Genomic DNA, 17,770 nt, shown 5'->3' on the forward strand with positions numbered 1-17,770 from the left:
AAGCCCACTTGAGTAGCTAAATTCAGACGCAACAAATCAGTAAGCACATATCTACTGCTGATAGAAGCTGAGAAAAGGTTATCCCCTTCCCCTTTCCCTTTATATATAGTTCTTAAATCTGATTGATCTTTACTGTATTTGATAAGTCAATCCCTCTGGCACTTGACAGTTACTTTCAGTTTTTAGGCCAGTGAGAGGCGTAAATGAATACTTGGTTTTGCGAACAATATTGCACTGACCGTTTGCTAGGGACAATTTCATTACAAATGGCATATGTGGGTGTTTTCTATAAATCAAATCTAATGTCCGATTTTACTAGTAACTTTGTTTCTAATGTATAGTATGCTTGCGTCTTTCATTAAAACAGAAACCACTAGATAACATGTGCAAGGCGATGTAAAACAGCAATACTACATTTTCCCCAACCCCCTTTTTTGGGAGTTATTTTTATATGTAAAGCATGTGATGTATATTTCTACATTGTTACCTAAACTAGCAATCGGCTGGTGCTCCTAATTATAAATTTATAAAACAATGCGGATTGTGTGCCTAACGAAATGGCCGCCTTCTGCCTGTGCTGCAGTCAATGAAATGCTGCAACTATGTAAAATTATATTTGTTGTGTATACATATATATCACGTTATTGTTACAGCTTTAAGAGTAATAGTCTGTGGTTAGGAACACGGCAACAGATCTATTTGTGATACTTTGTTGCCAAAGCACAGAGCTCAAAAAGGTGTGAGCCTGTTTCAAAATAGGATGTGGATATGACTTTATAAATCGTTGCTTTTGCAACCACAGGATTATCATTACGTTTAAAAATGGCATTAAGAGTTAATACAATGCAGACTATATTATCTAATACAGATTGATTTAATGTAAAAAAAATAGCATTTTTTCATGTTTTGCCACTAAAATATACATTAGTGGAATTCCCATCTAGCGACTTGATGTTTCAAACGCTTACAAAATGTATCCTTTTAATAAAAATGGTCTGCAATTTTAAGATGTTGATTACGAAGGCGGGTGTTGGTGTGATGCACTGTGCGGGTCTCTTGTTTAGTCTGATACTTTGTTATACCTTAAAGCAGTTCCTAAAAAAAAAAAATTTAGTGGCACAATTTCTCTCAGAAATAACACTACCTGGATCAACAAATTAAAACCTATTGTATTCCCTTTTTTGCACTCCTACTTCTATCGCTGCGATAACTTTCTATGAATGTTTATTTGATATAAATAGATTTCTCAATCAAGTTGCTTTTTTATTGTAGTATTTCAAGGCTCCTGTTTAAATTCACACCAGCAGGTTTTTTTGTATTCTGAACTGACATACAATCCTTGATGAAACGGACTGCCTTGCATTATTTGGGGCAATTTGTACAGTAGTTATGAATATCTTTAGGCTGCTGCCCCACACTGGTAAGCTTTGTAACTTTAGAAAATTAGATTTCTTATAAGATGCTGGTTTTGTTTCTGATTTACAGAATATGCCCTTTCATCTTTTCAGTGTCTGTAGCAACTTATCTTTGGATTCAAATTCTCCCACTGTTGACTTTTAAACACTACAGGCTCAGTTTTGCTGCTCCATTTGCCAGCGTTTGAAAATAGTATGTTGTGAAAAATCAAAGTGAAATTTGAACAAATTGTATTTCAAACTAAGCCACATCTGGATTGATATTGCCCCAAAATATTGACAAGCTGCGACTATAACAATAAATGATATGCAAAAACAAGAGTGATAAAACGTCTAGTTTAAGGAGAAAGCACTTTAAGACCGTGCGTATAGTGTCCGCGACGGCGACCAAAAACAAATGCATTGCCGCCGTGTGCACTTATAGTAAGCGTGACAATGCGATGGAGCGGCGTCGCGGATTTTGGAAGCTGGCTATATTTGATTTTTCAAGGGCTGTCGCCTTATTTGGCAGCCCCCTAACCAATCAAATGCCAGTAAGCCCGCGCTTCCGCAAAGTGAAATATAACTTTCGCTAGCGGCGACAGGTGGAATCACCCATCACCCATCGCGTCGCCCGTTGCGGGCACTATACGCGCGGCCTTAGGAAAGCATTTTGTGAGATTTCAGATTTCGCATCACAGTCCTTGTCCCAATATTCTTAAATGATAAGTAGAAAACAGAGTTTTACCTCCATACTGATCCTTTTTTTTTAATAGCCATGAAGCTGATGACTGCCCTTGTCAACGTAGCTTTAAACCTGAGCATTCACCAGGACAACACTCAGCGACAGTACGAAACGGAAAGAAATAAGATGATTGGCAAGCGTGCCAACGACAGGTTGGAACTGCTGCTGCAAAAACGGAAAGAGGTAACAATGTTTCCTTTTTGTTTAGGAGTTTGTTTTTAATTAAGTTTAGGCATGTTAATAAATATTATTTTACTTACTGGGATTTCAAACACAGTTTTCTTACCTACTATCTGCATATCCTGTGATTTCGGGCAAGTCACACTCTGCTTTGGGTGCCAAAGTTAGATTTTAAATGTATCGGCGCAGAGACTCAAAATGAAGTGTGCAGTGCTTCATCCAATGTCAGCTCTGTTAGACAATATGCGTTTAGAGCTGGTTGCTCAGATTAATAACTTTTAGTTCCCTATGTTCGTACAGTGTAGGGTCTGCACGCCTTGGACCCGATAAACGTACCTTGTACAGTTATGTACACCATGGCACTATGCTAATTTTCTAAGGATAGAGTGCAATTAGTGCTCCAACCGCAGAAGGTGAGGACACTCGCCAGAATGGCGTGATACCCCGGAGCCATCACATGATCAGGAAGTGCCGAAGGTGATTTTAGCCATGGAGATGGAGTTTAAAAAAAAAAAAAAAAAGAGACTAATCCCTAAAATGATTCCGGCTTTTGGTAACACTAGCAGAAGCTTTAGGTGTGCAGTTTGATCTGCTTGTTCTCTCTGGAATAAAGAGCATATGTCACAGGTTGCACTTATTTATGCAATGGTCTTGCTCTAATATTTGACGACATCTGGATTATATCCAAGGGCTTAAAGAAGTCTGTATTGTTAATGCACTGGCATGGTTATTGCTTCAATTGCCTTTTATGCTCTTTGAAATTGGTGCATCATTTTTACTTTCTTGGTTACCAATATAATCGGTTTTACTTTAAAAAAAAAAAAAAAAATACTTTGGGTGGAGGGGTGTGTAAGAGACTCTTATTCTGTACTCCCCAATGATCAACATACTGTACTTTCCACAAAGATTTTGAAGCATTTTATGAGGAGTACGCAACAATTATTTTGTTAGTTTAGCGTTATACCGATGATTGTATGTGGGAACAAAATACTGTAGTGATTGTGTGTCTGCAGGCATTTAAGATGGATTTGCTAGTATTGATGCATCATTGTACTTTTAGAACTGGTTATAGACAAGGTCATAGTTCACCTTTTTTACTGATGAGTGCGGCTTTTTATTTGCAGCTGCAAGAAAACCAAGATGAGATTGAAAATATGATGAATTCTATTTTCAAAGGGATCTTTGTTCACAGATACAGGTAAGAATGTTTTTTGTCCTGAATCAAATTTTTCCAATTTGCATAGAATAATTTTTATTTTTCAGGCTGGATATTAGTTGCACATCTGCTTTTGAAATAATTATGGAATTATTGACATTGGCGATTACTATGCTTTTTGATATGATCTTTCTTGTGTATTTTTGATCAGAACACAAATTGACTGAAGTGTTTAGTTTGCTCACTACATGTTGCTACTGGGTGACATCATCAGGCGGCATGGCCTGGGTTATCACTGCTAGGCAGATGACACTCAACTCTACTTGTCATTTGCACCAGGCACTAAGGACCCATTATCAGTCTTCCGTAGATGTTTATCTGGGCTCCTAGAGTGGATCAGTGCCATTTTGGTTGAGGTTAAATCCTGATGAGACAGAAGTTCTCCTGGTGGATAGTCAGAAAAAAAGTCTGTAGTTAGGTCATCCAATTGGCCTTAAGCTTGGGGGTTCCCAGTTGCTAAACTCTGTCCACGTGCGTAATCTTGGTGTTGTCCTTGACTGTGACTTGACCCTTAAACATCAGGTGTTGGCTGTTATCACATCTTAATTCTTCCACATAAGGAACATAGCCAGGATTAAGCACTTGATTCTCGCCCCACCCCTGAGGATCTTACTATGTTTGTCCATGCCTTTGTGTACTCACGCCTGGGTTACTGCAATGCACTCCACATGGGTCTTGCGAAAAAAGAGCTGCGCCGCCTGCAGCTGGTGCATTATTCTGCGGCCAGGTTGCTAACGAATCAGACCTGTTTTTGCCACATGACACCTGTTCTCCGTTCGCTGACCTTGCTGCATTCTAAAATGACGGATTTTATGTCAAGATTGGCTTGTTGATATTCAAAGCACTAGATGACCAGTGTCCCAGCTATCTAAAAGAGCTTCTAGTTCCCTATACTCCTGTTCGCTCACTTTGATCTGCAGATGAACTCCTAACAGTTCCCAGAATCTCCTTGACGACTTTGAGCTCGAGCTTTGACCCACGCTGCTCCCAGTCTTTGTAACAATCTGCCTCGTACAAGTTGAGGCCCCCTCTCTGGAAATCTATAAAAATAGGCTCAAGAACTACCTGTTTACCCAGGCCTTTAATTAACCACAACCTGTCCAGCATTTAATTACTACAGTACCGTTCCATCCTGTATTGTATCTTTCCTTTGTTTTTTTTTTATAACTTTAAATGTTTTCTTTTTGTAACTGAAGTGCTTTTTGTCTCATTGGGAGGAAAGCGCTATATAAACAGTTATTAATGTGTTCTTTGTTTAAATTTCCTGAAGGGATGCTATTGCTGAGATCCGAGCAATCTGCATTGAAGAAATAGGTGTTTGGATGAAAATGTACAGTGATGCTTTCCTGAATGACAGCTACTTGAAGTATGTGGGCTGGACTCTGCATGATCGGGTGAGTGAATAAAGATACCTATTGACCAAATGTGTGCATGTATATGTTTGTGCACGCACACACGCAGTCTCGTATATTTGTACACCGTCCCAACTTTATTATTGGTTGGGTCGTAACTGTCCCAATTACATTACTTGGACTACTCAATGTTCTTTGTGACTTGCTTCGATGTTGTAGTTTTAGAGGTCTGGCTCCTCTTTCTTGGTGATCTGTTAGATGTTTAAAACCAGAGACAGAACATAAAACACAGACAAAGCTCAGTTTTAGCATATCCAGTGAAACTCATACACGGTACAGTGCCTAAATATATATGTATAAATATCTATTAAGTAAAATGGTCTTTTAGTTTAACATTTTTGGCCAAAATTGTTGTAAGCCCCTGAGCCAACTGCACGGCAGACCACAATTCAGGGGTCCCTAACGCTAATATAAATTCTTAATAACCTGTGTAATAACAGGAAGAATGATTTATAGTAAATCTGTCAATATTAGTTGCAAAGTTCTAAGTCTGAAGATTTTATTAACCTGTACATTACCAGGAAAAGCACTCTGTACAGGCATACCCCGCTTTAAGGACACTCACTTTAAGTACACTCGCGAGTAAGTACACATCTCTCAATAGGCAAATGGCAGCTCACGCATGCGCCTGTCAGCACGTCCTGAACAGCAATACCCTGTACCGAAGCTGTACGCAAGTGTGGAGACTATAGAGCCTGTTACACATGTTTTATTTACATCAGTTATGCACGTATATGACGATTGCAGTACAGTACATGCATCGATAAGTGGGGAAAAGGTAGTGCTTCACTTTAAGTACATTTTCACTTTACATACATGCTCCGGTCCCATTGCGTACGTTAATGCGGGGTATGCCTGTATTAGAGTTGTCACAACCATACTGCAAGCATGCAAGTTCCCCTGAGTGGAAGATGCTATGGAGTGAGCCCTTAACCATTTAAATGTGGGAGGGGGTGAGCTACAATTAGGTATGAGGTTGCCACCCTCCAATCAGCCATGACTAGCTGAACAACAATTGTAAAACATACTGGACACCTAACAAGCTCCTATTGAACCCCCAAAAAAACCACAACATATATATAAGCATAGGAGTGTCACAGAGGAGTGCTACTGAGCATGGCAATATATATTCCTCTGTGACACTCATATGCTTATATATATGTTGTGGTTATTTTGGGGGTTCAATAGGAGCTTGTTAGGTGTCCAGTAGATCTGTTAGATGGGAAGTTTAAACCTTGCAGTAGCTGATCTGATGAGGCACACTGTATAATCATAGACTAGCTTTTGAACCTGCTGCAGATGTTTATAAGCTTATGGTATGTTCTTTAGGCGTGGTGAAGCCGTTCGATATCATTTTCTAGTGCGGAATCATAGTAGTATTGATCATGAATAGCTATGTTAAATATTTGTTTAATAAAATGAGTATTTTCAACTAATAAAAAAATATTTAGATTGTATTTAGTTTTAATATTTATTACAAGTTATGTTTTATTGATTAATTTAAAAATACATTAATACGCCCTGCCCATCACTCAACACTAGAAGTGGGGGGGTAGAGATTTAGAGGACAGGGGGAAATTGACTTTCTGGGGACAGAGTTGCGCTATCTTTGAGGGGTGTAGTGAAGGATGCCGAGATCCCTTTTACATTGGCAGATCTGCCTTCTATGAGGCTGCCGCATCTTAAACCGCTTGTTACTACCGAACTACCAATCCCTGAAACGTCAATGACACCCATGGGTGACTGACCGATATCACGGTAATATAAAATGTAAATAGACTTATTATTTTTAATTGCAATATTATGATCATATATTCAAATTGGTATATTGCCCAATTCTACTATACTCCCATTAAAATTAGATGAGTCTCTGAATATTTGGGTATAGTCATACATGACTGCATATTTCACATTTCTGCATGAGATTTTATCACCTCCTAATATAAATGTGACCTTTTTTGTAGGTTAGTTGGAAAATATTTGTGCAAGCGAAAAATGTAGTTGTGCAATCTTCTGTCATATTTTGGGCCTTGATCATGCAGCTGTTCTAAACGCTGTGGTGCCAGAATGTGTGTATCAACCACAAAGTATACAAATTCCTACATAAAAAAAAAATCTTACATAGATTAAATTCAGTGCTTTTGAAAACTTGGACTGAATTAATTGTAGAGAGACCAGTGTGATGCATACCTACTTTAGATGCTAATCTAAATTGTAATTGGTAAACAATTGAATTTAATTTTAAGTATCACAAACTGTTCAAAGTACTGAAACTTGCAGTACTGTCCCCTTGGGTCCTTCATATTTAATTTTGTGAAGATCCTAAATACATTTGGGCTCGATTTATATAATGTATAGATTTTAATCCCATTATTCAACCCCCTATGTCCCCCTCCAAGCACAATTGGAGACACTTCAATTGTGAATAAGCTATTGTAATGGTTATTAATGTGGGTTAGAGCAGGGGTGTTCAACTCCAGTCCTTACGGCCCCTGACCAAACGTGTCTGGTTATCTGGGTACCCAAGCTTCAGCACAGGTGGCTCAATCAGAGGCTCAGTTGAAGACTTGGTGGGGGGAGGGCTTGAGGACTGGAGTTGAGCACCCCTGGGTTAGATAACGGGGAGCACACAAAATAAACCTTTCATGCTCTGGCATTTAACAGATTGACAATTGTAGTGTAGAAAGGGACTCCGTTTTAATATACCATAAAATTGTCCCTTTGAGATATTAGAATTGTTTCTTGTGAAGTCTAAAAAAAAGTTGTTTTGCCCAACTGAACCTGTTTATTTTTAGCAAGGTGAAGTGAGGCTGAAATGCCTGAAAGCCCTACAGAGTCTCTACACCAACAGAGAACTGTTCCCCAAACTGGAACTCTTCACCAACAGATTCAAGGTAGGATGGACAATTTAAACCCAGGAACAGTCACTACCATTCAGTAAATTAATGAATATCCTTAGAAGAAAACTTTTTACTTTGTCATGTTTTGAACAGTACTCTACCAAAATAGATGACGTGTAACCTCCTAAAGAGGTTATTAAAGTGCCAAATTACATTCATAAACTGGTTAAATAAAGATGGAAAAAACCCTTTAGCAATATGGTTGAATGTGCAATAATTGTAAGGACTAAAACGTAGACACACAAAGTTTCATAGTGTATGTGCACATATATATGTACACCTGGTACCTCTTTGCTATTCCATTATAGTGCACCACACTAGGTAGATATTGTTACTGCACTGCCATACCTTGCTATATGAAGGTGCAAGAAGCCATTGTGTTAAATTTGTTGCAGACCGTGGTGTTTTTAATGAGTGACAGCTATAAAGTTAAATAAAAGATGCCTGCTATTTCTTTTGGGATTAGGATAGAGCCATTTTACATTAATTTAAAGTATTTATACTCCACTGACCATGCAGAGGATGCTTAAGCTATTGGTCAAAATTCTGCTTTCATCTGCTTGTCAGTTTTTTCCCTGACAACCATACCTATGGTCTCTATACCCCCAATTAGTCATGTACAAAACATTGCCTGTGACGTGACTAAAGCCATGTACCAAGGATCATATTTTGATGATAGAATTTTGTTTAACAGAACTTTTTTTAAAACCGTCTTTCAAATAAGATTCCAATTCTTCGGCACTATGCAAAAAAACTAGTTTCCCACACCTACTTTTGCCAGGCTTAAGTAGTAGACATATGTCCGTAGATTTAAGTTGACCCGTAAAATAACTTTGTCGCCCAGAGCATCTGGCTTTTTGAAGAATGTCTACTTGAACTCCACATGTAGTTGTTGCGTTGCTACCAGTTTCATATGTATGGGTGACTGTTTTCCGTTTTTAGATACCACTTAGGTTGCCTCACAACGCCGAAGCTTCAGCCCGGTTTTGTTGGCTGGTGTGCTTTTCATTGCATGAAACGCCAAGTTCAGTTGCAGCTGCCGAATGGTCTGTTCGTTGGACCAACATGAGTTCTTTATGGGTTTCGAGACCATGTGCTTTTGTAACCTTGAGTTTTATGTTTTATTTAAATGTGTGAGGTCTTGAAAGCATTTTTGGAATAACTGTTCTAAAGAATGATGATGTCATTGTCCTTTGTGTGCCCCAAACAATATTACAATCACGGGTTCCCTTAAGGTTTATAATTCGTGTGACCAAGATCCGACAGCTTATGTTTTTGATCGGGGTTCTCCTGCTTCAGAAAGTGCCTTTACCCCTACACCCTGCTCCTTGAGCCCTTTAGATTTTGGAAAGGCATGCAGGTTTCAGAGGTGGTGTACAATTCCATGCTAAAGTGGGTGTGACATGAAAATGTATTCCCAATAGAGGAGAGTTTAGCACCAATAACTGCAAAGCCGACACAGACTAGCTTATAAAAGGCATTGTTGTGTCTGTCACTTGAAAGGTTTCAAAGGTTGTTGTTTTCACATGGCCGTACGGTGCGGATTCTGGCGCCCTCCAATGGACATCCTCATGTTTGCTTGGAACACAAAGCATTAGGCACCAGCATATCTGATCAGGAAGCAGCCCTAGCTTCGAACACTTGCGCCTGCTTTTGTGGTGACATATTTTGTTCTCTAGGTATGTTTCTAGGGGCTCCCTACAATAGCACGCAATTCACTTTAAAGATTACAATTCTTATCCTTATGGGATGACAAACCCGTGAACAGATTTGGTCAGAAGCTGCAAAAAATATTGCGTATTTACAATGTTTTTATTGAGGTACCTTGGAGGTTTATTTGAATTATTTGGTCAATTTTGCTTAATGTAATAATTTTAACTTGTGTCTTTAGGAATAAATGTGAATTTACAGATGCTACTGCAACTACATATGTTGCATCATTACAGAGGAAAATCTGTGTTCTCTATACTACATTGGGTGCTGTTATAATGCCTGTAAAGACCAGATCTTCAGGCTTAAAATGTTAATCAAATAGTCTAGTTTATTTTCTGAAATGCATCAGATGTTTAAATTGTTTAACTGGTTATTTAAGGCTATCTAGCATTTTACAAAAAGCTAGTTACTTTAAAAGAATGTACCTTACCGAACAGCAGGCATTTCAGTGTCACTGGATCACAAAATATCTAAGCTGCTAGTTTAGTAGCTTCCTTTACTGAGCCATTTACGCAATAGTTTTCTAAATAGAAATTATACTGAATCGGCATAGTCTTACGGAAGTGCAAATAGTGATTATACTGTATTTTAAAGAGCCATCTACACAAGTCTGAGATCTAGTTACACAGAGAACACCGTGGGACTTGTGAGGCCATGAAAGTTTTACACCTGTAGCCAAGTTGGTTCATTAACCCCTTTTAGTGCCTAGAGCAGTTGTTTTCAACTTTTTTATGGTTAAGGAACCCCAGAATTAGATTGTGAAATTCTGGGGGACAATCCTCTTCCCCCACACCCCTCACTCGCTTTTGTTTTTATGGGAGCTGCCTGCGCGTGTGCTCTTAACTTGAGGCCTGCAGTGCTGTGCTGATCCAGCAGACAGGAGGGAGTTTCGGAAGTTGAACGTGACTTTCGGTTTAAAATCGCTAGCGTTGAGGGTGCCTGATCCACTGGTGCTTAAAGTGTTAAAGTATCACAACCGGCAGGCAACATTCAGGTCATATGCAACTGCTGTGTCAATGTGTTGTGAAGAGGCACAGGATTAAATGTCGCCTCCCCTAGATATTTTTGAAACCCATTCCATTGACTTGATCATTTTTTTTTTTTTTTTTAAGGATCGAATTGTTTCTATGACCCTGGATAAAGAATACGACGTTGCCGTGGAAGCAATTCGCCTGGTCACGCTGATTCTTCAGTAAGTAATATTCTCCATTGAATTGGCTCTGCTTTATCAGTTATCTTCTACATGTTTCTCTATTCATCTGCAACATATTTGTACAGCTGATGGAGTCGTCCACCCTCCCTTTTTTTTTTTGTTTAACATTGAAGCAATGTAGGGGGTCTCCCAGCTGAACTGTTCTAATTTCAGTCTTTAGTTCCCGGGAGACTACCGGGAAAGATACAGGCGGTTCTGCATCACGCAAGCAGGTGGATGGCAGCTCTTTAAATGATGTAATGTCCTCTGTGACATACCCAGCTCTTGTGTGGTGGGGGGAGGGGGGTAATGGGTTGATATGCGTAAATTCCTCTAAAGTTCAGATGAAAGCCCTTTTTCAAATGGGTAAATGTATGACTTGCATACTGGGCAACCAAAGTTTACCAACCTACTGTGCATATTTAAAAGGCTGTCTCTAAGCCTTGTACAAATTCTCTCGGGTGGGGGAAAGAGCTTTCGGACTTGATCTTCCAACCAGCCTTCTATTTCCGGTCAGTTTAAGAATTGGCAGACACTGTTTAAAAGGTCATCAACCCAATGCTTAGTAGAGAGGTTTAATTTTACAGTCTGTTAAAATTAGATCACAGAACTATGTACAGCCCTAAAATAGTTTGTGCTCATGCAATTTCCTGTATGGCTTTTTTTTTTTGTTTGTTTTTTGGTAATGCTAAATAATTTTTTTACTTGGGTTCTGATTTTCTACATTAAAAAGTAGCAATCATTCAATGGTGCGTTTAAAAAAAAATGTAACCTCTATTTGACATTTGCTTCGTTATCTTTGCTTTGTATTAATAACAGGTGCAAATTATAACTAGTAAAAGTTTCAGTATTTTCTATGTAGTGATCATATTTCTTTGGATTTGGGGTGTTTCCTGTGGATGGTGGTGGTACGAAAGGATACAGATTTGCCACTGGTTTTATATTTGTACCTACAGTTCCACCACTTTTTATATTTCCACACTAACAGGCCTATTTTTATTTAAAATTAGAGACTTCAGAACGACCTCGCCATTCCTGTTTAAAGAGCAGAAATATTATAACATTTTATCAAATTTTAGTTTTTCTAAAATACGGTTCAAAGCACATCGCTCACCAGTGTTTAATACGTTAGATATTGTATAGGAATCGGTCCCCGTATCATTTCCTACTTTAAGCCATCTTTTGGCTGTTTCAGTTGGGGATCCCATGAACGCTGCATGCAGAGCAAAACTTGACCTTGTCGCAAGAGGAACTGAAGTAGCCAGTTACATTTTTGGTTCTGACTTTCAGTGGGAGTGAGGAGGCCCTCTCCAATGAAGACTGTGAGAACGTGTACCACTTGGTGTATTCCGCGCACCGACCAGTAGCTGTAGCCGCCGGGGAATTCCTCCATAAAAAGTATGATTTTGGTTTAATTATTCGCTAATTGGGCCGACCCTCTTTTAACCAAAGCTTATAAACATGCCAAAGTGATTCTTCTGGATGATGTAATTTTTCTTTGTTTAGTAAAATGTGAACATTTGGGGGGGAGGGGAGGGAAGGTGGTGATGTTTGTAAAAATGGTGATCTGGGACATGGTAAAGGAGTTACATTTCCTCTGGCTGTTCCCTTCTGTGATATATTGATAGGTGCTGAACTGGAGCTCGCACAGGCAAATTAGATTTGTTTAGAATCACATTATGGGTCCATAAGCATGAAGGAGAAAAGCTATGGGACAGAGGTGATTGGGTTAGCGTTATGGGCGGGCTATAGTTATCAATGTCAGACATAAGCATCTTAAAACAGCAATCCACGTGGATTTATCCATGTTGGTTTATTTATTTTTTTATCTTAAGATTTTTTGCTCTTTCCAACGCTGCCTTTATTTTGAAAATCCGATTGCTTCGTTCAGGTACTATAAGCATTGGAAATCTTAAATGCCCAAGAGGTTAAAATGAAGCTCTCCCTAGAGCCAACTGCGATCAATGGTCAACATTCAAACACTAGATAGAGCTTAGGAAAATCATACATTTTTACACTTAAAATTATGAAGGACTTTTTTTATTAGCAGGACATCCACATCGGGAAAATTACTAACCTTATGGTTTAAACTCGTATAGGCTTCTTGGGTGGGATGGAGGGAGAGACGGCTTTCTGGCCAAAATATTTAACTGAAAGCGTCAATAGCACTAACAAAAAAGTAGTGTTTGCAGTATTGTAAGGGTTTTCTGGTTTCACACTAATGCTTTTGCAGCATGTTCTGCCTTGATCACCTTATGCAACATTAATCCCATTGCTCTGTTGCACTGTCACTTGGTGGTTAAAATTGCAAACTCAAGTCTGAACTTTAGCAGACCTGACATACTGCAGTTGTTTCATTTCACTAGACTAGATGACAGCAGTCATCAGGCACCAGTACCTATGATGTTATTAAAGTTCATGTAGGATGCATTTTTAAAACCTTACATTGAGATTGCATAATATATGGATCCATCAGCCTTGCAGATAAGTAGAAAAAATATACCATCCCTTCTCCCCCCTGCTCCCTCCCTTTCTTTTTCCCATATAGTGAAAGGGTTAAGAAATGAGAAAGAGGGGATATGGTGGAAGGGGGGGGGGTTGGTTTAAGAGTCCCACGAACTCTCAAATGCGGTCTCAGACTGAGCTATCAGACGCTCCTCCCTCTCTGCAATCAGAGGTGGGGAGTGAGTCTGGCGGCTCTGAGAAATGCCACATGCGTGACAACTTCAAAGCTGCGCTTGCAGCCCCTCAAGCCGGCACCAAGTAATACCACGGTACTACTATTGTACCGGTATATTGCCCAACCCTAGCTCTTGTATGCGGTTTGTGGATTTTCTGTTTAACTGACTACTTTGTGGTTAGATGGCTCATGTTTTAGTCTCCTTCTCTTTAGGTTATTTAACAGGCATGACCCTCAGGCAGAGGAGGCCTTGGCAAAGAGAAGAGGAAGAAATAGCCCCAACGGAAACCTTGTTAGGATGCTGGTGCTGTTCTTTTTGGAGAGTGAAGTAAGAATACAAGAAATTAACCCTTACTAGAACTTGTATATTCATGTTGCTATTGGTTGTTAAGCAACAAATCGCATGTTCGTGGGACGTCGCCGGACTGTCATTCATCCTGACACCGAGACAGTGCAGGAAAATGGTAGATAACACATGGGTGGCTAAACAAGGGTTTGTGGGTTTCTATATGGAACCCTGTAATACTTACAGATGTAGCCTGATTTAGTCTCCCTGAAGCCCCCGTGGCTGCATTGTCTGCTGCTCGTATTGTTCCCAGCTGCTCTGGTTTACTGGTGTACATTTTCACTCTAAAATTCTGGCCGCGGAGAAAATAAATCTGTATATATCTGTATATCATTGTATCCTTCCTTTTTTTAATTATTTCCAATTCTACATCTCGCTTTCTGTTAATTATAGCATGGGTTATCTAGTCTATGCATCAAGTTGTTGTGTTTCCCTTCAGTGCCAGAGTTGTGCCCGCAACACTGATATATAAAGCGTTGCGGGCCTTTCGGACCAGGAACAGGTTCATTGACTTGAGTTAAATACTATAGCTGGTAAAAACCTGATTACTTGTAAGTTGTGATATTTTGAAGACCTATTATGTGAGGTGTTTCTATACCCATTTTCAAATGTGGAAGTCTCGGGAAGATTGTGTTGCGACATGTATAAACATTTCGGACATTGCAGATGTCCAGTTTTAAGTTTGCAAATAACTTGTGGGTAACGTCTCGCATTTCCTCCCAGTTGCACGAACATGCAGCCTACTTGGTGGACAGTTTGTGGGAGAGCTCTCAAGAGCTGCTCAAAGACTGGGAATGTATGGCAGAACTGCTGGTGGAGGAACCTGTTCCAGGGGAGGAAGGTAATTGATCTGTATAGTCTAGTTGCCCAAACAGCAGTGGAACTCTCTATCTATTTCAATGTCTTGTATAGCCCATTCACAGAGCAAAACCTGCTCCTATGCACTCCAAGCAAGGCAATGCTTGTTCAGCTTTTCCCCGAGTTACATTTGCAGCTATATCTGAGCCTATGGTCAGCTGCCTTTGTTTTAAAATGCAGGTTGAAATGGCCCAAGGTTTAGTTTTCATTGTGCACTAAGGGTAAGTGTCACGTATGGCACACCTGTGAGCACGTGAACTGAATACGAGACAAAGATTAATACACAGCTCGCAAACTGGCCTACTTTTGATCTTCACAAAGGTTCCCTCAAATGAAGAATATCACCCATCAATCCACCCCCATATACAATCTGTCTCAAATGGCACGCAAGTGAGCACGTGACTTAGCAACCAAGGTTACTGCACAAAGCTACTCTAGAAAAACTCGCCTTTCTCTTCCGCAAGGCACTTTCAGTGTGTTAATATTAACCTCTTACTCAATTGCCATCATAGCTATCTCCGCAACCTCCCAAGAAATTTGCAAAATATGTAATTAAGATATATCTGCCATGGTCTCAGGTCCCTATTTATTATAGAAAAAAACTATGCACTTAAAACACATCTGTTGTAGCAAAATGGGTCCGAATATGTAAATTACTCTACAGCACGTGCAACAGTTTATGCAGAGCCCAAAGTATTACTTATTAAATGGAATGGTTTAGTATATATATTAAACCATTTAATATCAGTGCTTAGATTACAGAAAAATTATTACAAGAACATAGTTACAATAAATGCAGACTAGTTTCTTAAAATAACAGGATAAAACTGACATTCCTATACAGTACGTTACCATATGTCATAGGTTTTCACACAGAGCGGTCACTGGTGTAGAAAGATGAAAATGTAAGTGTTTGATCACAAAACACACCTGTTGAATTCTTATTTTAGAACACTGGGGCACAGCTTGTATACCATTCTTCTCCCGTTGAAACAACATAAGCCCACCCCTGTTGGAAATCAGCTGCTAGGTTGACTGTTTAAAGGCTTAGAAAAAATCCTTCCATTTTGACGTTTTAAAGGGTAGATATATGAAAGACCTCATAACTTTGTGGCCCTAATATTTACACACGCGAGTCATATCAATAGGTTCAGGCAGTTAAGACGGCTGTAACAAGGTTAATTTCGACCAACTCCTACATTTCAGTGAGAAATGGATATCTGTCTCTGGCTACATTCTAGACCTCAAGTGTCTGGCCTTATTGAATGCCTCTTAGCAACGATTACAAATCTCTAATTCGTACTCTTATGAATTACTGTCAGACCCATCATTTCTTCATTTTAATAAAGTTCTCCAACTATGTGGGACGCACAGGGGTATCTCAGGAATGCTTTGAGAGTACCTGTAAAAGTGTCCAGTTTTGGGGGCTGAGGGGGGGGGGCAAAACAAATGCCCTTATCTCTAGATTCTATCTGTCCTAAAACTAAGCCTGGCAAAGGATTAACGGGCCATAAAACCTTTCTTTGTATTTTTTAAATCCGTCTGTATCCATATTAACCCCTGAAGCACCAAATTGACCAAAACACCTAATATCCCCCATTATTTCCATTACAGTAAGCAATTGTGGGTTTAAACTTAGGTGCATTTTGGCAGCAAGATTAATGCAATATTTGCCTAAAAGAAATCTACTCTGCATGAAGTTCAATGTAGAAAATTATCTTTTTTTTCTTTCAACAAAATTGCATATTACTAAACCTTGTGTTAAACATTTGACTCTATTTAAAAGTGTTTTTTTTTTTTTTTTGCTAATTTATTTCTAAAATGATTATTTCCATCAAAATCTTAAGGCCAGTTAGGTTAAACCTTGATGGCCTGACAGCTTTCTCCATATCCTCAGCTGTTAATTTGCAGTGTAAGCAGATGTTAAAGATGATTGATTTTCCACACAACATGCACACAACTGTTTTCAGTGCATTTTTATCATTTTGAAACGGGTTGGATGTGGCTGCTTTGTATTCATACTTTTCAATGACACAATTGCTCAGCTGTCATAAGAATAAACATTCCTAGTTAATTAAGAGACGTTTCACTCTGCAGCAGATTTTGTTTGATTAATTGATCTTAAATAGGGTCTAATATTCTGGTAGTCGCCTTCAGCTGGTTTAACTTTGATTTCCACTGAGACGTTCTTCTAATGACAATTCTATAGCTTGCTTCAGAGGTAGATGTCTCGCCTGGCATGCAAATTACACTACACATTTCTTTCTACTGATCTGTTACCCAGCAGAAAATGTCCCACATGTTCTTTACTTGTTAAAATGTTATACAGTAGAACAATTTAGACCACACTTGTCCTTTCTTGGGCACAATTGGATTTTGAGAAACGGAACCTTACAAAATGCTTTCAACTTTCTGGAGAGAAGTTTGTCTTAAATGACATTTATGGCACCATATTCCGTATGCTGTTAAAACACTTGTCCATGGCAGGAAAAATGAATGTCTAGTGTTGCAAAGTAGGACCAAGGATTCAGATATATGACAAGTATCAATTTGTACAAACCTATTTCATTCATCCTTTCCTCCTATCCTCGCTCACTTCTGGTCCTTCCCCCCCCCCCCCCCCCCACCCCATCATCCTGTGAGCTACGGATGAGTGTAATCTTCCTTATATATTTATTAAAGTGTTAAGAGGTTTGATTATAGATTAGTTTCCCCTTCTATATGTCCATCTATGTATTCATAGGGAGAGTATATTCACTTTTGGTGGATCATGTGTGGGTTTACCCCCCCCCACCCCCCTGGAATAATATAAAAATACAGGTAGATATTTAGTCAGTGCAGCTACCATGCAAATGCATTGGAATGAAATGTATCAAAATGCAGCATGTTCAAAGTTTTTACTGACTGAAGTACAATGTATCCTACACTATTAATTCTGCATAAGGTTATGGCAGCATCTTACAGCTTAAATGTTATGAGATGTTATGATTTTATTGTAGATACTGTTCTTTTCAGTATCTTTTTAACTGTCACCTTTGGGGAGTGTCTATGTATACATTTGAATATGCTCAGGTACTCCACCTATACGGAGGTCTATGGTAGATTCAAGACTTCAGGACCTGGTGATTTTCACT

At 39.1% G+C, this 17,770-nt stretch overlaps 1 protein-coding gene across 2 annotated transcripts in view; it reads left to right on the top strand.

The window, feature by feature from the left end:
• The window catches only part of STAG1 (STAG1 cohesin complex component), a 144,186-nt gene that overhangs the window by 93,353 nt on the left and 33,063 nt on the right, over positions 1-17,770 (top strand). For both annotated transcript variants that reach the window (XM_075570324.1, XM_075570325.1), the window contains exons 8-15: positions 2,171-2,322; positions 3,444-3,517; positions 4,806-4,929; positions 7,743-7,841; positions 10,673-10,752; positions 12,043-12,150; positions 13,646-13,760; positions 14,502-14,619. In XM_075570324.1, coding sequence (XP_075426439.1) covers positions 2,171-2,322; positions 3,444-3,517; positions 4,806-4,929; positions 7,743-7,841; positions 10,673-10,752; positions 12,043-12,150; positions 13,646-13,760; positions 14,502-14,619 — 870 coding nt within the window. The remainder of the gene's footprint in view (positions 1-2,170; positions 2,323-3,443; positions 3,518-4,805; positions 4,930-7,742; positions 7,842-10,672; positions 10,753-12,042; positions 12,151-13,645; positions 13,761-14,501; positions 14,620-17,770) is intronic.

This window comes from Ascaphus truei, chromosome 14 (assembly GCF_040206685.1).
Source record: "Ascaphus truei isolate aAscTru1 chromosome 14, aAscTru1.hap1, whole genome shotgun sequence".
NCBI lineage: Eukaryota > Metazoa > Chordata > Amphibia > Anura > Ascaphidae > Ascaphus > Ascaphus truei.